Source organism: Macaca thibetana, chromosome 18 (assembly GCF_024542745.1).
Source record: "Macaca thibetana thibetana isolate TM-01 chromosome 18, ASM2454274v1, whole genome shotgun sequence".
Classification (NCBI taxonomy): domain Eukaryota; kingdom Metazoa; phylum Chordata; class Mammalia; order Primates; family Cercopithecidae; genus Macaca; species Macaca thibetana.
This window is the reverse complement of record NC_065595.1, coordinates 368,481-389,091: the sequence shown is the minus strand read 5'-3', so window position 1 is coordinate 389,091 and position 20,611 is coordinate 368,481. Positions and strand designations below refer to the sequence as shown.

Here is a 20,611-nt window from a genome sequence, read left to right as displayed (position 1 = left end):
GGCGCTGTGGAAAGGCCCTGACAGGCAGGTGTGATCGGGCTGGCACTGCAGAAAGTTGCAAGGAGGCTGCTTGGGCATTTGGCGGGGCTGGGCTGGGTGCAGAGCGCCTAATGGAGAGGGGTCACCTGGGGCGTGGCCACTGCTGTGCCGGCTGTGGCTCCCGGGAAACAGCAGTGGGAAAACAGCGGCCGAGGGCCAGGACAGGGGCTGCAGGTGCCACGCTGTTGTTCAACCCGATTGAATTCTAACTCATGACTTGGAACCATTCTGTCCCGGGAAGGATGCCCTCTTCTGCATCCACAGGCAGTGGTGCCCTCTGCCAGCAGCTTGCTCTCCTGTGTCTGTGGTGCCGGTGCCCTGAGGGCAGGGCTGGCCCCTCTCTCGGCACAGCCGGGTGAATCATCGGCGACACCCTTGGCACCGTGAGTGCTTGCACCTGCAGACCACACGGGCTCGCTCTCGGGCACCAGCCGTGCCAGGCCCGGACCACCAACTCCATGTCCTTCTTGCAGACGCCTCTCATGGTGTTTGGCACAGAACACCGTGCTCAGAGGAAACCTCAGAATACGCTGTGGTCAGGGGGCCCTGGGACCGCCAGGCTCATTTCAGCCAGGGGAGGGCGAGAGCACAGAAGGCCGAGGGGAAGCCGTGCTGATGTTCTCCAGACACGAGGGCACAAAACGACTTAACACAGGCTGAACAGGAAATCGAGTTGACACGTCTGCTTCCGTGCAGATAATTCCAGACGAGCACATTCTAGGCAGAGGGCTGTTGTGCTGTTTTGAAACAGTTTGTTCCCTGATATAGATTTAATATTCTTCTGCTTTTCTGTCTTCATTTGACTGCAAGAGGCCTTTTCTGTAGATGAGTGAAAAGAATAAACCTCAATTCAGTTCAAAGTCAAACTGTTACAAATTCATAGTTAGTAAAATGAGTCAGTATTTTCTCTCAGTACTTAGGAAGCTAAGGGTTAAAGTCTGCCTGCAGAGTTGCTGCTGACCGAGTGACCCGTCGGTGAGACCGGTGCATGAATCCCCTACGCTGAATGGAAATGCACACGTGCCGAGGCATCTCGTCCTGAAACTTCAGGGAACGGAGAATATTCTAAAAGCTTCCATGGTGACAGGGAAGAAACGAGGTCCCACCAAAGGCAGAACAGCAAGGGGCCCCCTGGGTGGTGGGCAGGTGGCCCTAAGCAGTTCTGGAATGAAACCATAAAACTTCAGGAGAAACAAAACATCCTATGAGAAAAAAATGTAATTGTAGAGCACGACTCGGCTCAGCAGAGAGCATGTTCACGTTTTCTTAACACGGTAAATGCTCATGACTTATCCGACTCCAAAAATGGGATGTAACAATGTCTGCAGGAGAGAGGTTACAGTTCTAGTGGTTGAAGGTGGGGTGTGTGGAAGACCCAGATTCTCAACTCTACAAAGTCACCGAAATGTAGAACATTAATATGCCAATAAATGGCCAGCTCAGCATTTAGAAGTAGGGAAGTAACTGTCAGAAGAAATAATCAGAAATTTAAAAATTATTCCCACTGGGACTTAAGAGTGGAGGATGGGAAACTGCCTTTTCTTATAAGCTGTCTAGTGTTAATCAAGTTTTTTAAAAATTATATGTATGATTACTTTGATAAAAATTAGGCCAGGTGCTGTGGTTCACGCCTGTAATCCCAGCACTTTGGGAGGCCAAGGTGGGTGGATCAGGAAGTCAGGAGATGGAGATCATCTTGGCTAACATGGTGAAACCCCATCTCTACTAGAAACACAAAAAATTAGCCGTGTGGTGGTGGGCACCTGTAGTCCCAGCTACTCGGGAGGCTGAGGCAGGAGAATGGCGTGAACCCGGGAGGCGGAGCTTGCAGTGAGCCGAGATCGCGCCACCGCACTCCAGCCTGGGTGACAGCGAGACTCCGTCTCAAAAAAAAAAAATTAAAAACATGCTTAGTCACCAAAATTCACTCAAGAAGAAATAAATAACATAATCCTATGCTAATTAAAGAAGTTAAATTCATAGTTTAAAACCTTCCAGGGGCTGGGCACGGTGGCTCACGCCTGTAATCCCAGCACTTTGCGAGGCTGAGGCAGGTGGATCACGAGGTCAGGAGATCGAGACCATCCTGGCTAACATGGTGAAACCTCATCTCTACTAAAAAGAACAAGAAAATTAGCCGGGCGTGGTGGCGGCGCCTGTAGTCCCAGCTACTCGGGAGGCTGAGGCAGGAGAATGGCGTAAACCCAGGAGGCGGAGCTTGTAGTGAGCTGAGATCGCGCCACTGCACTCCAGCCTGGGCCACAGAGCAAGACTCCGACTCAAAAAAAAAAAAAAAAAAAAACCTTCCAAGAAGAAAATTCCAGGCCCACATAGTTTCACTGGTGAATCTAACAAAAATTTAAGGAATAAATAACACCAATTCTACGTGGTCTGTTCCAGAAACATACAAGAGGAGGGATCACTTCCCAACTCATTCCAAGAGGCCAACACTCCTCTGATACCAAACCAGAGACAGGACAAGGAAAGAAAAAAGAAAGACCAGTATCTCCCACGAACTCATGCGAAACTCCTCAACAAAACATCAGTAAATCAGGGTTGGTAAAGACATTAAAAGCACAGCACATCACGACCAACTGAGGTTTTTCTCAGGAAAGCAAGCTTGGTTCAGTGTTCAGAACCAACCCGTGTAATTCACAGTATTAATGCACCAAAGAAAAAATGCCGGCTGTTCATCTCAACAGATGTAGAAAAAGCATTTGACTAAATTCAGTATCCATTCATGATTTTTAAAACACCACTTTCAGCAATGTAGGAATAGAAGGGAATTTCCTTATTCTGATAGTGAACATCTACCAAAAAAACCTACCACTAACAACATACATAGCAAAAGATGAAATGTTTTCCCACTAAGATTGGGACCAACCCGAGGATGGCCGCTCCCCACTCCTAGCCAGCACCGTGCTGGAAGTCCTAGACAGAGCAGTGAAGCAAGGAAAGCAGTGAAGGCATAGGAGTGGAAAGCAAGAGAAGAGTACTGCCTATGTACAAACTCTCAAGAAACCCACAAAAAAGCTTAAGAAAATTAAGTGAGTTGCTAGCAGGGAACAGTTGGAATTCAAAATTTTTAAAGTTCATTAATAGCAGCAAAAACCATGAATTGCTTACATGCAAGTCTCACAGCATAGGTCTAGGCACCATCTACGTGCTGAGAATTACAGAACCACTGATAAAGAAGACCGAAATCAACGGAAGGCCTGCGGTGCTCATGCGTTGAAGACTCAGTATGACTGTGTCCACCCTCCCCATAGTCCATCTCCAGATTCACCGAAATCCTATTCAGAATCCCATTTTCTGCAAATATCTACAAGCTGATTCTGACATCTTTATGGAAAGGCCTAGGAACCATTTTGAAAAGGAAGCAGTTGGAACTCACACCGCCTGCTTTCCAGATTTGCTCTGAAGCCACAGCAGGACAGTGTGGGGAGAGGACAGGCGTGGGGCCATGGACACAGTCCAGCAGTAGAACCACACGACTGGGGCCAGCCGGCTTTTGGCAGAGTGAAAAGGCCGGGCACGGAGAAAGACTTGTCAGCAAATGGGGCTACAACAACAGGACTCCCATATTTTTAAAAAACACAACCCATGCCTTACGTTTTATACAAAAATTCAGCTTGAGATGGACCGTGGACCTAAACATAAAACAACATTTAAAACTATACAACTTGTACAAGAAAACATAGAGATGGCCTTTGCTGACGGGGAGTAAGGAAGGAGTTCCCAGACGTGGCGTCAGATACGCGATTCGTGAAAGATGAAAACGGATAGGCTGCACTTCATCAGAGTCTAAAACTTCTGGCCTAGCGAGGGGGCTCAGGCCTGTAATCCTGACACGTTGGGAGGCTGAGGCAGGAGGATGACTTCAGCCCAGGAGTTCAAGACCAGCCTGGGCAATACAGCGAGATCCCCATCTCTATTTTTTTTTTTTTTTAAGCGTTTTTTTTTTTTTTTTTTTTTTTTTTTTTTTGAGACAGAGTCTCGCTCTGTCGCCCAGTCTGGAGTGCAGTGGCGCAATCTCGGCTCACTGCAAGCTCCGCCTCCCGGGTTCACGCCATTCTCCTGCCTCAGCCTCCTGAGTAGCTGGGACTACAGGCGCCCGCCACCGCGCCCGGCTAATTTTTTGTATTTTTAGTAGAAACGGGGTTTCACCGTGGTCTCGATCTCCTGACCTTGTGATCCGCCCGCCTCGGCCTCCCAAAGTGCTGGGATTACAGGCGTGAGCCACCGCGCCCGGCCCCCATCTCTATTTAAAAAGAGTTTTGTGGACAAAACTCTTTTGACTTTTGTCCACAAAAGACTGAGAGAATGAAAAGACAAGCCTCAGACTAGGAGAAAATATCTGTAAATCACATATCTAACAAAGACTTGTAATTAAACTATATACAGAACTGTGTAAACTCAACTGTAAGAAAACCTGATTTAAAAAGGGATGGAAGTTTCGAACAGACACTTCAGCCAAGAGGACACGCCTATGGGCAGATACAGCCTGAACTGTTACCAGGGAAATACAAGGTTCAGCCGCCGGAGCTGTCACTCGGACGTTGGGAGGGCCCTGATCCAAGAACCAGCAGCAGAGGAGGGTGCGCGGCCGGACGGCTCAGGCCCTGCAGGCCCTGGCGTGGCGAGACGGCCGCGGAGCGTGGACGCCGGGCACACCTGCCACCTGCACTCGTTGCACACCAGCCCCGCGCCCAGGACGTACCCGCGGGAAGGACAGCGTGTGTCACGTGCGGAGCGAGTGTTCAGCCGCTGTATTCATCACAGCCCAGCCTGGAAGCAGCCAACACGGATGGCGACGGCCGGTGCCAGATCCACCCCGGGGCATCCACAGTGGGCCGGCTCCGCGGTGAAAAGCAGCAGACGGTGGGGGCCCGGGACAGCACGAGTGAGCTCGGAGGCCAGACGCGGAAGAGGCCAGGTCGGGAAGCCAGGCTGATGGCCTGCGGGATACCTGGGAAAGCCGGGGTGGGGGTGGGGGTGAGGTTGGGGTTGGGGGCCGGGCCGGGTCTGTCGCTGAGGCTGGGAACTGCGGGTTGGGGGAACTGTCCTGCGTCTCCGCGGTGGCGGTGGTTCCAGGACGCTGATTTGTGCATTCCCATAAAGCTGAGCTCTGATGAGCCGGCAGGTCCTTTTGCATCAATCTTTGGGTCCATTTGTGACATTCCCTGACAATTGACGCCCCAAAGTAGAACTTCCAGGTCAAAGTGCGCGCGGTCTTTGAAGGCTTTTAAAAAACGTCAGTACAGAGTTTTACGAGTTTATACCCCACCCGCCCGGGCCACCGTGGGTCCCAGAACCCTGGCTGTGACTGTGATCCGTGGGACACTTGTCTGCTGGGGACGGGGCTGAGTGTGTGTGGCTGCCTGGGGAGCAACTCAGCAGCTTCTAGTAAACGTTGAAGGGGGGCCTGTCTGGCAAAGGTGAGGATGTGCTTGTGTGTCTGAGAAACCAGCTGTTCCACTTCCAGGTGTCCTGAGCAAACGCAGGCCGTGAGCACACGGCGTTCCCAGCGGGCGTGTTTTGGTTTTCGCTTTGGTGGTAGTGGATGATGCCGTTTACAGGGCCTGTCCTGGCGGCTGCAGCGCCTTCTGCCATTTAACAGGCGTCATCACAGGCATGTCCATCAGGACCCCACGCAGCCCGGCCCACTGACCCCCAACTCAGGTGTGCCTGGGTGGGGACCATCCCCTCACCCCCATCTAGTCAGTCCCCATATCCTCACGTTTCTATCCCAATCCCCGCCCTGCCATCTTTTCTTCTCCCAGTGCCTCCCGGAGGCTGGGCCCTCTTCTCCCACCAGCCTCCCGCCTCCAATTCCGGTGGCACAGGCTGAGCTCTCTCTGCCAGCGTGAAGCCAGAGCTCAGCTCCCCAGCACAGCACCGAAGCTGCAGGGCCTCCATCCTCATGCCCCTCCCCATGCCATGTCCCTGTTCTCAGCCCTCCTCCCGCCCCTACCTGTGGGCCCCACACCTGCACCCCCAAGAGAATTCTCCCCATCTAGGTCCCTCCTAATGACAAACACTTCCATTCTCAGTCCTTCAAGGAGGTCCTCAGCTCTGCAGCCCCCACCACTGCTGGGTTCCCGTCCTCTGGTGAGAGCAGCCACCCGGCAGGGACTGGCTGGTTCCCCTCCTCAGCTCCCCCAGTGGGCTGCAGCCCCGGCCACTGGGTCCCTGGGGGAGAGCCAGGCTGTGATGTCCCGATGCAGTAGAGGAGGAGGGCCGGATCTGTGCCTGGGTGCGGCAGCTCCCCGGGCCATAGGGCAGGAATTCTAGATTCTGGGATTTCTTTCATCGTTGCTTCGTGTTTTCTACCTAGAGCTGAGAAATGCTTGTGGTTTCCAAAGAGACCGGGCATGCCCGAGGCGCACAGATGTGTGGGTTCGTGATCTGAGAGCCACGGGGGCAGGGGTCCGCCTGGCTCTGTGTTCCTCAGGGGGGCTCATCCTGGGGCCCAGGAACTCGGGAGCAGTTTACCCAGAGGTTCCTGCACGTGGGAGCAAACTCGCTTTTCACGTTCATAGAAACAGCAGCATGTGGTTCGGTGATGCAGCCGAGACACCATCCCTGAAACCTGTGATAATCAGAGCGTCCTGACACCAGGGCTGGGAGGCCCACACTGATCTCTGAGTTTGGGGTCCACTTTCCCTCCCCATAGAAGCACTTTCCCAGCTCTTGGGGTCCTGCTTACACCCCTCACAGTCCCCAGCCCTGGAATCCGAGACCACAGACCCCACCCCGACAGCAGAGGGCGGAAGCTGCCAGTAGGGCCTGCTCTGCAGCCCCCGCCCAGCCCCGACCTTGGGTCCTGCACAGAGGACAGAACGTCGTGGAGCAGCCCAGGGCTGCGGGGCAGGGTCTGAAGGTGCCCGCCCAGCCAAGGCAGGCAGAAGCCGGCCCTGGGACCCCACAGAAAACCCTGAATGTCTGTTAAAACGCACAAAAAAGCCAAACAAACAAATCTAGAGGGCGGGGGCTGTGTGGGCCTCAAAACTGGGTGAGTCAGGCTGAATATAGACTTTTTCTCTGACCTGATTTTTGGCCAAGTAGACCAGATGCATCCAATCTGATCAATCAGGGTCTGTTTTCTGGGTTGAAAGTTCCGGAAACGTGCCCGCCGACTGTCCCACCTGTGGCTCCACAGGTGGTCTCTAACCACGGGCAGACCCGGTCCAGGCGGTTTCTGACCCTGAGTGCAGCTGCACCCGGTCCCTCCTCGTTGTGGGCGGGGGGACATTCAGGACACACAGCCCAGGTGCTCCTGCCCCGCCGGTCCCCAAGCCCCGCCAGGGACGCAGATTCCTCAGAGGGCTCGTGTGGAAGGCAGCATCGACCAGTGGTTAGGACGGTGCCCTGGGGCCAGCCTGCCTGGCTTCAGTCCTGGGTGTGCAACCTGGCGACCTGCCAGGGGACATGGGACGGGGACACACAGGGGACACGAGGGAGATGCTTGCAGGGACACGGGGACAGGGACATGGGGATGGGGACAGGGACATAGGGAGGAATGTGAGAGATGCCTGAGGGGACACAGGGACAGGGACACAGAGGGACACGGGGACAGAGATACAGGGACAGGGACATGGAGACATAGGGTCACAAGGACATAGGGACGGGACAATCAGGAGGGGAGATGAGGCAGATGCCTGTGGGGACACAGAGGGACATGGGGACAGGGACATGCAGAGGGGGCATTCGGGAGGGATAGGAGGGGACAGGAGGGAGATGCCTATGGGGAAACGGGGACAGGACACGGGGACGGAAACGCTGAGACAGCAGAGGCAGAGGCGGAGGCCGCCCTGGGCCAGAAGCCACGAGGCTGTTTCCAGGACGTGCTGGGCTCAGAGCCACGAGGCTGTCTTGGGGCCGACCTGTGCTGAGATGCCCGGTGCTGCTGCTCAGCAGGTGTCAGAAGGTTCACGGGCCTCGAGCTCCAGCCTGAATTTGCCGCCTCCTGGTCACCGCCGCGCAGAGACAGATGTGAGAGGGAGGACTCGGCCTGGGCACCTCCTGAGCTGAGAACTTTCTAACCACCCAAATCCCAATGCCCCCCCGGCTGGGCGCATCAGGGTTTCAAACCTGGATCCAGCCTCCCTGGGGCTCACACACCGTGTCACACACCATGGATGCCGGAGCCTGGCGTCCCGAGGGCTCACAGCCCCAGTGGTTCGGAGCGCCAAGGCCCCTGAGCTCTGCCCCGAGAGCCGCCTGCACCCGGACACCCTGCCAGGTGGGAGGGGCTTTGCAGGGTCTCCCTTGGGCACAGATCGGGGCCCGGGGACTGGCTCCCCCACTGTTCCTACAGCCGTGAGGCTCGGAATGGACTGGAGCCAGGGATCCGCACAGAAGCCACCCGCCTTGAATGTCGGTCAAGACTTCACTGTGGTCGGTGGCCAGGGAAGGCTGCAGAGGGAGGTGAACGGGGAGCGGACGTCTGACGGGGCCACCGTCTCGGGCTCACAGGGTAATTGCCTTGGAGACATGATGAAGGCCACACATTCTGAATGCATTGCTCACAGGGTAATTGCCTTGGAGACATGATGAAGGCCACACATTCTGAATGCATTTAACACCCTTTAACATGGTTCAGATGGTGTCTTGTTACGTGTATTTTACCACAGTTTTTAAAATGCTAGGACAAAACCCACGCCCTAGACCTAGGCTTCGGGTGGAGGAGGTCACAGGGAGCACCCAGACCTAGGCCTTGGGGGTGGAGGAGGCCATGGGGAGCACCCAGACCTAGGCCTCAGGGGTGGAGGAGGTCACAGGGGCACCCAGACCTAGGCGTCAGGGGTGGAAGAAGCTGTGGGGAGCACCTACCAGGCCCAGATTCAGCCCTGTCCATGGGGTGGGGACCACGTTTGGGGCATGTGCTGGGACCGGTTCACGGGGCTTCTACCAGCTGTGCTGACAGGCTGCAGACTCTTGAGAAGGCCCCCAGCCCAGCTCTGGGGCTGGGTCGGCCCTGAGGCTGCAGTAGGGCTGGGACAGCGGCGTCCTCCGTATGAAGCCGCAGTGGGGCTGGGACAGCGGCGTCCTCCGTATGAAGCCGCAGTGAGGTTCTCATTCCCATTTCCCTGATGACCAGTGATGTCGAGCATCTTTTCATGTCCTTCCTGAAAGTTCAGAGCTCTTCTTCGAGGAATGTCTGTTCAGACCTTTTGCCCATTTTTTTTTTTTTGAGTCTCTGTCGTCCAGGTGATCTCAGCTTACTGCAACCTCCTCCTCCCAGGTTCAAGCAATCCTTGTGCCTTGGCCTCCCGAGTAGCTGGGATTACAGGCGTCCACCACCACTCCGGGCTATTTTTTTTTTTTTTGTATTTTCAATGGAGACAGATTTTCACCATGTTGCCCAGGCTGGTCTCGAACTCCTGACCTCAAATGATCTGCCCACCTTGGCCTCCCAAAGTGCTGGGATTACAAGCATGAGCCACCGCACTGGCCCTCCGTTGCCCAATTTTAACTTGGGTTGTCTTTATTGTTGAACTATAAGAGTTCCTTATCTATTCTGGATGCAAGTCCCTTATCAAGGATCCGATTTCCAAATACTTCCTTCCATTGTGGGTTGTCTGTTCACTTTCTTGCTATTGTCCTTCGAGGCACAAATGTTTCTAATTTTATGAAGTTCAGTTTATCAATTTTTTGTGCTTTTGATGCCGTATCTCATAGCCCTTGGCCAGTCCTTTGTCATGAAGATTTTACCCCATGTCTCCTTCTCAGAGTTGTGTAATTTTGGCACCCACATTTTGAGGTTTGGTCCATTTTTTCTTAATTTTTGCGTATGGTTCAGGTAAGCGCTCAGCTGGATTCTTTTGTGTGTGGACATCAAGGCACCCCAGTACCGCTTGATAACAAACTGTTCTTCCCCTATTGAATGGTCAAAATTTAGAATTTCTTTCAGCAGTGTTTTGTAGTTATCAGAGTATGAGTTGTTTTTTTTTTGTTAGTTATTCTGATGCATTTCTTCCTTTTGACGCTGTTGTGAGTAGAATTACATTAATTGTTCATTGTGAGTGTATAGAGATAAAGTTGATTTTTGTTTATTGTCGCATATTCTACAACCGTGTTGAACTCACTAGTTTTAATGGGTGTTTTTAGTGGATTCCTAAGGATTTTCTATATACGAGGTCCTGTCATTTGTGAACCAACATGACCTTGTCATTGGCCTAGCAGGTGTCTCTGCACATTCTGTTTAACCTGCCTGATCGCCCTGGCCGGAACATCCAGTACGGAATCCACTGGAAGTGACAAGAACAGGCGTTAGCATCTCATTCCTGAACGGACGGGAGCACGGAGTGTTTCGTTACTACGTGTGATGTTAGCTGTGGGTTTTTATAGATGCCTTTTTGTGGCGGTTTCCTGTTTGTTGAGTGTTTCTGTCATGAAAAGATGTTGGATTTTGTCGAAAGCTTTTTCTTCATCAGTGGCGTGATCGTGTGATTTTTCTTTTCTATAATATTGATATGATGTATTACGTTAATGGGTTTTCAGATGTTAAACCAGCCTTGCATCCTTGGGATAAATTCCACTCAGTCCTGATGTCTGATTCTTTTTCTACACTGCCGGATTCAGCTTGTTGATACTCTGTTGAATCTTTTAACGTCGGTATTCATATGTGATTTTCTTGTGATACTTCATCTGGTTTTTGTATCAGGGTGATGCTGGCCTCAGAATGACCTGGGAAGCCTTCTCTCCACTTCTGTATTTTCATAATAGTTTGTGAGGAATTGGTATTAATTCCTTTTTTATGAATAAAATTTTATTTTATTTTTTTGTTTAATAATCTCAGGTTTTATTTTAGATTTAGGAGGCACGTGTGCAGGTCTGCTACCTGGGCATATTGTGTGATGCTGAGGTTTGGGGTAGGATTGGTCCTGTCACCCAGGTACCAAGCACAGCACCCAACAGCACATTTTCCAGGCTTTGCTCCTTCCTGCTCCCCCCTGCAGTCCGCAGGGCCTGCTGTTGCCATCTTTATGTCCATGAGCACCCGACGTTTAGCTCACATTTACAAGCGAAAACATGCTGTATTTCGTCTTCTGTTCCTGCGTTAATTTGCTTGGGATAATGGCCTCCAGCTGCAGAGGACAAGACGTCATTCTTTCTGTGGCTGTGGATATTCTCCTTTGACCGTTTGGTTGGATTCAGTGAAGCATCTGGCCCTGGGCTTTTCTTGTGGGTAGTTGGAGGGTTTCTGGCTGAGCCTCTTCACTGTGATGGGTCTGTGCAGATTCTCTGTTTCTTCCTCCTGTTTCTGTAGTTTGTTTTTCTGTGAATGGATCCATTTTACCTAAGTTATCTATTGTGTTGGCACACGATTATTCACAGTGCTGCTTTATTGCCCTTTTTACGTTTGTAAGGGCAAGAGTTACGTCTCCACTTTCATTTCTGATTCTAGTAAATGGAATTTTCTCTGTTTCTTCTGCTCAAACGAGCTAAAGATTTGTTGATTTTGTTGATCTTTTCCAAGAACCAGCCTTTGGTTTCATTGGTTTCTCTATGGGTTTTGTCTTCTCTGTTTTATTAGTTCGTGCTCTCATCTGTTATTTTCCTCCCCTGCCTGCTTTAAATTTTATTTACTTTTGTTTTCCCAGTTGTCTTAGAGTGGAGTGTGAGCTTATTAATTTGAGATCTTTCTTCTTATAGGCATTGACAGCTACAAATTTCCCTCTAAGCATTACTTTTTCTTTTTATTTATTTATTTTATTTTTTATTTTTATTTTTGAGACAGGGTCTCGCTCTGTCACCCAGGCTGGAGTGCAGTGGCGCCATCAGGGCTCACTGAAGCCACAACCCTTTAGACTCAGGGGATCCTCCCATCTCAGCCTCTCGAGTAGCTGGGACTGCAGGCGTGCACCACCACACCCAGCTAAATTTTGTGTATCTTGTAGAGATGGGGTTTCACCATGTTGCCAGGCAGGTCTCCAACTCCTGAGCTTAAGTGATCCTCCCACCTCGGCCTCCCAAAGCGCTGGGATTACAGGCATGAGCCGCTGCGCTGGCCCTCTGAGCATGGCCATCTGAGCATTACTTTAGCTGCCCCACGTAAGTCTGGATATGTCCTGTCTTCATTCTTACTCATCTCCAAGTCTGACTCCCTTCTGATTTCTTGGTTGACCTCTTTGATTATCTAGGAATATGTTTAATTTCCACATATTTGTGAGGTTCCCAATTTTTTTCCTGTCATTAATTTCTAATACTGTGGATGGAGACTATACTTGTATTATTTCTATCCTTTTAAATGTGTTGAGGTTGGTTCTATGGCTGGTATATGTCCTGTTCTGCAGACTGTTCCGTGTGCACATCGGAAAAACGTATATTGCGTTGTTGAGTGACACGTTCTACGGATGTCTTTGAGGTCCGTTCGGCTCATGGTGGTGTTCATGCCTTCTGTTTCCTTGGCTCTCCTGTATAGTAGTTCTGTCCATTATTGAAAGTGCCGTATTAATTAGCTGGGCACAGTGGTGCGCCCCTGTAGTCACAGCCACTCAGGAGGCTGAGGCAAGAGAATCGCTTGAACCTGGGAGGCAGAGGTTGCAGTGAGGCGAGATCATGCCATTGCTCTCCATCCGGGTGACAGAGTGAGACTCCGTCTAAAAAACAATAAAAATAAAAATTAAAAAGTGGGGTAATGAAGTCTCCAGCTATTATTATGGAATGTCTCTTTCTCAATTTCTGTTTCTGTTCCGTTTTTTCTTCATTTACTTATTGCTGTATCATTGGTACATATGTTTTAATGGTTTTATCTTCTTGCTGGATTGACCTGTTGATCATTACATATTATCTCGAGTAACACTTTTTGTTTTAACATCTACTTTGTCTATTAGCTTTCCTGTGGTTGCTGTTTGGATGATACATCTTTTCCCATCTTTTTACATTGTATCTATTTGTGTCTTTGAATCTAAAGTGTGTCTCCTGTAGACAACATTTAGTTCAATTATTTTTTAAAACCCACTCTGCTTTTGATTGGGTTGTTCGCTCCATTCATATCTAATGTCATGATTGATATAGTTGGGTCTGTGTCTGCCACATCTTATTTTCTGTTTCATGCGCCTCACGGATCATGTTGTTTCTGTATCCTTCCTTAGCTGCTTTCTTTTGCATTGGTTATTTTCTTATGGAGCATTTTAATTGCACTAATTTTTTATATATACATATAAATATGTGTGTGTGTATATATATATAGATATATATATATATAGAGAGAGAGAGGAGGTCTCTGTTGCCCAGACTGGAGTGCAGTGGTATAATCTCTGCTCACTGCAGCCTCTGCCTCCTGGGATCAAGTGATTCTCCTGACTCAGCCTCCCAAGTAGCTGGAATTACAGACGCACACCACCACACCCAAGTAATTTTTGTATTTTTAGTAGAGACAGGGTTTTGCCGTGTTGGCCAGGCTGGTCTTGAACCCCTTGACCTCAGGTGATCCACCTGCCTTGGCCTCATAAAGTGCTGGGATCACAAGCATGAGCCACCACACCCAGCCCAGTAATTATATTTTAAAGGTTTTTTTTTAGTTATTTATTTTAGTGTTTGCTCTGGAGTTTACCATAAATAATCAGAACCTGCTTCAGGTTTGTGCTTAATTCCAGTGAGATGAAGATGTTACGCCTGTATAGCTGTATTTGCTTTTCTCCCTTTTGGTGCAATTGTTGTGATACACATTGTTACAATTATTGCTTTTGCTTCACTATCTGTCATTTCCTTAGACCATTACACCTTTGCTCCCACACACCTCTGCTCCCACACACCTCCTTTGGGCTTTTATTGGCAAACATTACACATATATTACATTTCTATATGCTGCAGGCTTAATACATTATATACATCTTATTTTTATACAGTTGCTGTTCAAATCAATTAAGAAAAAAATGCATTTATAGTGTCTTTTCTAATTACATAATAACCTTTACTAACACTTTTTGTGTCGATCCACATTTTCATCTGGGGTCACCTGCTTTCAGCCTGAAGAACCTTCTTTAGTATTTCTTGTGAGGCAGGTCTGCTAAGCAGTGAATTCTCTCAATTTTTGTTTACCTGGGAAAGTGTTTATTTTTTACTTTAATTTTTCAACAGTAACTTTGCTGGATATAGGATTCTTGATTGGCAGGGATTTTTTCCTTTGAGCACTTTGGATATGCTATTCCACTGCCTTCTGGCTTGCAGTGTTTCTGCTGATAAATCAGCTGTTTATCTGTGAAGTTCCTTTGTAAGTGATCTTCATTTTGCTCTTGCTGCTTCCATACTTTTTCCTTGTCTTTGACCTTCATTACGTTTATTATGATGTGTCCATCTGTGGGTCTCTGTGTTTATCCTGCTTGGAGTTCATTGAGCTTCCTGGATATATAGGTTATTGTTTTTAATAAATTGAGGGTTTTTTTTCCACCATTATCTCTTTGCATAGTTTTTCTTCTCCCTTCTCTCCTCTCCTTGGATATTCCCATTATGCATACGTGGGGGCATATAATGGTGTCCTGCACTTCTCGAGGCGCTGTTTGTTTTATTCTTTTTGTCTCTGTTCTTCAGCATAATTCCCGTCAAACTATCTTCATGTTTACTAATTCTTTTTTCTGCCGGTTAAAACCTACTGTTAAGCTTTTCTAGTGATTTTTAAATTTTTTTATTTTAATTATTGCACTTTCCAATTCCAGAATTTCCATTTGGGTATTTTTTTAAATGTCCATCTCTTTACCAACAGCCTCTATTTGTGGCATTTTCACTTACGCTTCCTTTAGTTTTGTGAACATACTGATAGTGGCTGCTTTGAAATCTCATTCTGTTAAATTTGACATTTGGTCACTCACAGCAGTTTTTGTTGCCTGCTTTCTTCCTGATGTATGAGTCATACTCTCCTTTTCTTTTTCTTCCTTCCTTCCCCTCCTCCTCTTCCACACATCTTGTCATCGTTAGACACTAGACATTTTAGACAAGATACTCTAGCCCTTTGGGTAGTCCCCATCCTGGGCCTGTTACTCACTGGTTTAGTCTTTTGGTGACTGGCTGGGTTACTGTCGTGATGCCCGTGCGCCCTTCCTCCTCCCCAGCAACAGTCTCTGTGTCGGGGCAGTGCCAGTGTGCCACAGTCACCCTAGGATGAAAGGGTTTGGGGAGCAACCTCTTCCTCTGTCTCACTGACCACACCCAGTAGTTAAAACTCCAAGTTGCCAGCTGAGAGCTCTGTTATTCCTCTACAACCTGATCATATTGCAGCTCCTTCTCATTGCTTTCTGAGAGTGCCTGACGTTGTTCTGACCCAGGAGGGCTCCTGCCAGCTGTCTTCTCCCCTCATTCCCCAGCACCCTAGCCAGCCTGCATCTAGGCTACATGGTCAGCAGACGCATGAATCTGCTAATTCACTTCACCTCCACCTCTGATGGTGTTGAGAGTGTCCTTAGGTGTAAGCTTCTTCATGTTCTGTTGCAAATGAGGTCAGTTCCTTTGAGAGGAGATTACTTCCTGCATCTCCCTCCTGGCAGAAATCTCTGAGCCACGGATTTGGGGGATGGGGACAAGGGCAAGCCTCAGTGTGAATGACACCCTCCCTCTCTAGGAGCTGAGAGCTTGATTGGGGGGGGGGGCAGCAGCCTGAGACCTCATCGGCCTCTCCTGGCCTGGAATCACTTCAGCAAGGGCAGTCAGGCCCTATCTTCTCAGTGTGCCACACCAAGGCCAGCCTCCCACCCGTGACACCCAAGGCCAGCCTCCCTCCCATGACACCCAAGGCCGGCCTCCCGCCCGTGACACCCAAGGCCGGCCTCCCGCCCGTGACACCCAAGGCCGGCCTCCCTCCTATGACACCCAAGGCCGGCCTCCCGCCCGTGACGCCCAAGGCCGGCCTCCTGCCCGTGACGCCCAAGGCCAGCCTCCCACCCACGAGAGTGGGGACTGGGCAGGAGGAGGGAGCCCCACCCGGCCTCCCGCCCGTGACGCCCAAGGCCGGCCTCCCGCCCGTGACGCCCAAGGCCAGCCTCCCACCCACGAGAGTGGGGACTGGGCAGGAGGAGGGAGCCCCACCCTCCACCGGACTCCCCAAGGACCTAGCCCCAGGAGCTGAGGGCAGAATGTGAGATGGTGATGTCGGCCCCTTCTGGGGGAAGAAGCCCCCTGACTGGGAGCTGTGGGTGGGGTGGGGGTGGGAGGGCTGTGTCCCTGGCTGCAGCCATTCCACATGGAGTCTCCTCCTGGCCAAGCTGAGGAGGAGGATGCAGTCTTGACACAGATACCACAAATGCTCTTTCTTACAGAATGTTCACATATAAATAGATGTTTCTTTGTTTGCTGTTTGCTCTTAAGATCATTTCCCAAGGCTTTAAAAGGTCAAAGGTTTAAACATTATTTTCACCAGTTTCCTGGGTCAGCTAAGGGCATCCGCTCTCAAGCCCGAAGTGATCACCATTAAATCTTGCTGGTTTTTCTTTCTTTTTTTTTTTTTCCAAATAGAACTGGGCCTGTTTGTCAATATCCCTTGCACCCGCTTCCGTGGGTTGGCGCGGGAACGGTGGCCTGGGGACGCCTCTGGTCCTGGGGAAGGAAGGGCGCAGCGCCCCGGCCCTCCAACAGGCCTGCGCCCCCAACCCCACGTCCCCTTTCCCCGCAGGGCGAGTGCTCCCCCAAGTGCCGCAGCCTGTTCGTGCTGGAGACCGTGTGCGTGGCCTGGTTCTCCTTCGAGTTCCTGCTACGCTCCCTGCAGGCTGAGAGCAAGTGCGCCTTCCTGCGCGCGCCGCTCAACATCATCGACATCCTGGCGCTGCTGCCGTTCTACGTGTCCCTGCTGCTGGGGCTGGCGGCAGGCCCGGGCGGGACCAAGCTCCTGGAGCGCGCGGGGCTGGTGCTGCGGCTGCTGCGCGCGCTGCGCGTGCTCTACGTGATGCGCCTGGCGCGCCACTCGCTGGGGCTGCGCTCGCTGGGCCTGACCGTGCAACGCTGCGCGCGCGAGTTCGGGCTGCTGCTGCTGTTCCTGTGCGTGGCCATGGCGCTCTTCGCGCCGCTGGTGCACCTGGCCGAGCGCGAGCTGGGCGCGCGCCGCGACTTCTCCAGCGTGCCCGCCAGCTACTGGTGGGCCGTCATCTCCATGACCACCGTGGGCTACGGCGACATGGTTCCGCGCAGCCTGCCCGGGCAGGTGGTGGCGCTCAGCAGCATCCTCAGCGGCATCCTGCTCATGGCCTTCCCGGTCACCTCCATCTTCCACACCTTCTCGCGCTCCTACTCCGAGCTCAAGGAGCAGCAGCAGCGCGCGACCAGCCCCGAGCCGGCCCTGCGGGAGGACAGCACGCGCTCGGCCACGGCCACCGAGGACAGTTCGCAGGGCCCCGACGGCGCGGGCCAGGCCGCCGACTCCGCGGACGCGCTGTGGGTGCGGGCAGAGCGCTGATGCCTGCGCCGCCCGCAAGGGGATCCCCCGCCCCCTCCAGCTGCAGCGTCGGGACCCCCGAGGCGCGCCGAGGGGCGGGGGTCGTCTGGCTCTGGGGAGCGGCTCCTGCCGGCCGCGTCCTCGGCCCTCCTGTGTGAGCAGCCCCAGAACTCGGCGGGGCCCCGCCTGACTCCCCTGGCAGCGCTGGGCGAAGTCACTGGCTTGTGTCCTGCCCTGCTTCTTTCTTTGGATTTTTAATTTTCTATACCTAGATAAAAATAAATTTAGTAAGTCCCAGAAGTTCCACGCCGACTGTGGATGACTTCGTCCCCCCCCCCCCCCGCCCCCGACTTTTCCTGCCCCCGGCCAGGGAGAAAGGGGTAGCGCAGCCCTTGCCAGGCCCCCATGGCACCCAGAATGGGCACCCTACGGAAGGAGGCCCTCCGCATCCACCTCTGCCCAAGGCCACATCACCTTCCGAGGGATGGGACAGAGGTTTGAGCCGACGCTCACAGCACCCCCAGTGCCGCCCCAGTAACTGCCCTTTGGTGGTCAGGGAAGAGGATTCCAGCCCTGACCTCTAACCTCCATTCCCCGACACCACCTCCCTGGGGAATCTTCAAGGCTTGACCTCAGGGAGGGTGACAAGGGCCTCCTGACACTCCCTCCGCATAAGGTCTGCGTGTGGCATTGCAACCCGTCCATGGCCGCCTTCTGGGCCTTTCTGCAGGTGGAGAGGAAGGAAATTTCCACACCGCGCTGCTCTGCACGCGTTCATTTTGATGAGTTCACCCAGGAAACTTGAGACATGATGGCCACAGCCCGAAGCGGAAGGGGGATGCCTCACCAGAGGGTCCCACTGTCCATTACACAGCAGGAGTCCGTAGGGGACGCAGGTGTGGAGAAAGGGGAGATGTGCATGGCCCCGGTGAGTGCCTGAGTGCAAGCCCCAGTCCTTTTCCATAGCAGACCTGCAGCAACCCACGGGGACCACGTGGGGCTCAGACCTGCCTCCCCCAACAGCCAGGTCAGCTGGTGCCCCAGGTGCCCATGACACGGAGGGTCCATGGACGCCAGGCACACAGCACGGGTGGGCCTGGGGTCTGGCTCTGCACTGAGGGCCACTCTCACAGTGACAGCCTTGGGTTTTGCTCAGGAATGAGCAGAGCTTGGTACTGGTCTGAGAGGCCCACGCAGAGGACAGCCCGAGGGGCCACGCGCTGAGGCCGGTGCCCCCTACTTGCTGCTTGTCCCAGCATTGCTGGTGACCCCCAAAGACAGAAGAATTCCTCCTGTGCGGTGAGGTGCTGACCACCACGAAGACCCCCAGAAATAAACCCAAGTCGTTCTTCCACGGAGGGCCAGGTCAGAGGTGGGGAATGTCGGGGGATGGGGAGTCTTGGACCTGCCCCTCCCCACTTTGGGCTGCAGGGTCTGGCCAGGGAGCCCCGGGCCCACCAGAGGCCACCCTGGGTCACCAGGATGGGGGTGCCGGGCACTTGTGCTGAGAATGGGGTGGGGGGACATTTCCTCCTGAGCAAGTGCCCACCCAGCCCCTGGGCATCCTTTTCCCTCTACAGGTGCCCTGTGGGCCACCCTCTCAGGCCCCTGGGAAGGGCACAGGGCTGGGGCTCAGGGCAGGCCTCAGTTTCCTCATGTGGTGAGAGGAATGTGAACTTCTCAGGCTCCCACGACCTGCTCTCTCTCACTGGGAGGAGTCCTCAGCCTCCTGCTTCCCCCGTGGTGCTTTGTTGCTTAAAACTGTCAGAAGGCATCGCAGGGTGGCAGTGCCTTGAGAGTTGAGAAACGCAGCTATTTCCACCGCTGCCCCCACCCCGCACGGCTCCCACAGTGTGGGGTTGAGACCTTGCCCCCATTTCCTGTTAAAACCCGGTGGCCCAGAGTGGTCCCCAAGAACTGCCTGTCTCCACACCCTGAAGACGCACAACCCCATCCCTGCGCGAGACCTCGGGTTCATCTGGCACCACCCACCAGCACTTGAGGAGGGCGATTTGTGTCCCAGACGTTCTAGACGCGCTGGCCTTCATCTCCCATCTTCCCCCAGGCTGCTGCCGGGATGTGGCCTGTGCCCTCTCCTAGTACCCGGATGGGCCCTTCAACCCAAATCCTGCCCTGCACCCATGCGACTGGTTTTTTACTGGACAAAGAAACTCGCATCTTGCCTTCAATGTAAACACTGCATGGAAAAAATCGCAGTGCGCACACAGCTCCACCTCTATGAGCTGCTCCCAGATCACAAATCTGGAAACGCTTCTCTTGGCCTTTAAAGGAGGCATTTCCCATGCTCTGAGCCTTCAGTGGGAGGCAGAAGGGCGGATGTGTGAACCGCAGAGGCCAGGGCAGCCAGACCCGTCTGTGACGAGCCGAAGGGACCCCTGGGCCACTGGCCCACAGGCAAAGGGTAGTGACAGGTTGAGGGGGCTGGGCTGCCATTTGGGGGCCCTGGAGGAACCCGGGTCACACGGGAGCCTTCTAAGGTGGCCCAGGCTAAAGGGTGTGTCTGGGCAGAGGCCAGGACCACAGCCAGATCCTTCCCTCTGCCCGGGTCCCACTCATACCACACGGGATCCACAAATGGTTTATTGATTCCAAGTCACCACACGGGATACATTCAGCAGTCACCGTGCCTGCAATCGGTGACATTTTAATGTGAGGCAATTACCGCTACAGACATCTTGCTTCATCTTAAAAAAATAAAAATTTTCAAAGCATCTCACAGGCCAAAGAGCTAAACAGGACCCTCACTCAGACATTCAAGAGTGTTTCCGAGGAAGACTCAGGGGGCGGCAGCGTGGAACACCTTCCCACGGCCACAGCCATGGCCCCGGCGGAGAGCTCAGACGCCTGCGGGAAGGGGCCCCTCCGCCCGCGGAAGGGAAGACGATGCCTGTTGGAGCCGCACAGAAGCATCCAGAACTCTGAGGACTGGGGACCGGCTGCAGTGCAGGGCTGCTGACACCGTGTGACCTTGTGCTAAACTGAAAACGGGGTGGGGGCAGAGCATGGGGTGACAAGGGTCAGACTGGCAGCTCCCACCGTAGCAGAACTGTGGAGCCAGCACAAGGGGGCAGGCCCCGGCACTCCCACTCAGGAATTTGCTTCAGGCCAAAAGCCCAGGGCGGCTTTAGGGTGAGGGACCATCGGCCAGGACCTGCGTGGCAGGGGCAGCCCCTCCACTCCCTG

At 52.8% G+C, this 20,611-nt stretch overlaps 3 protein-coding genes across 7 annotated transcripts in view; all 3 read left to right on the top strand.

Moving 5' to 3' along the window:
- The window catches only part of KCNG2 (potassium voltage-gated channel modifier subfamily G member 2), an 82,205-nt gene extending 64,777 nt beyond the window's left edge, over positions 1 to 17,428 (top strand). Inside the window, exon 3 of the mRNA XM_050768218.1 lies at positions 16,652 to 17,428. Coding sequence (XP_050624175.1) covers positions 16,652 to 17,428 — 777 coding nt within the window. The remainder of the gene's footprint in view (positions 1 to 16,651) is intronic.
- Positions 1 to 20,611, top strand: part of RBFA (ribosome binding factor A) — a 252,019-nt gene that overhangs the window by 89,263 nt on the left and 142,145 nt on the right. The gene's annotated exons all lie outside the window — the stretch shown is intronic.
- Positions 1 to 20,611, top strand: part of HSBP1L1 (heat shock factor binding protein 1 like 1) — a 414,139-nt gene that overhangs the window by 318,506 nt on the left and 75,022 nt on the right. The gene's annotated exons all lie outside the window — the stretch shown is intronic.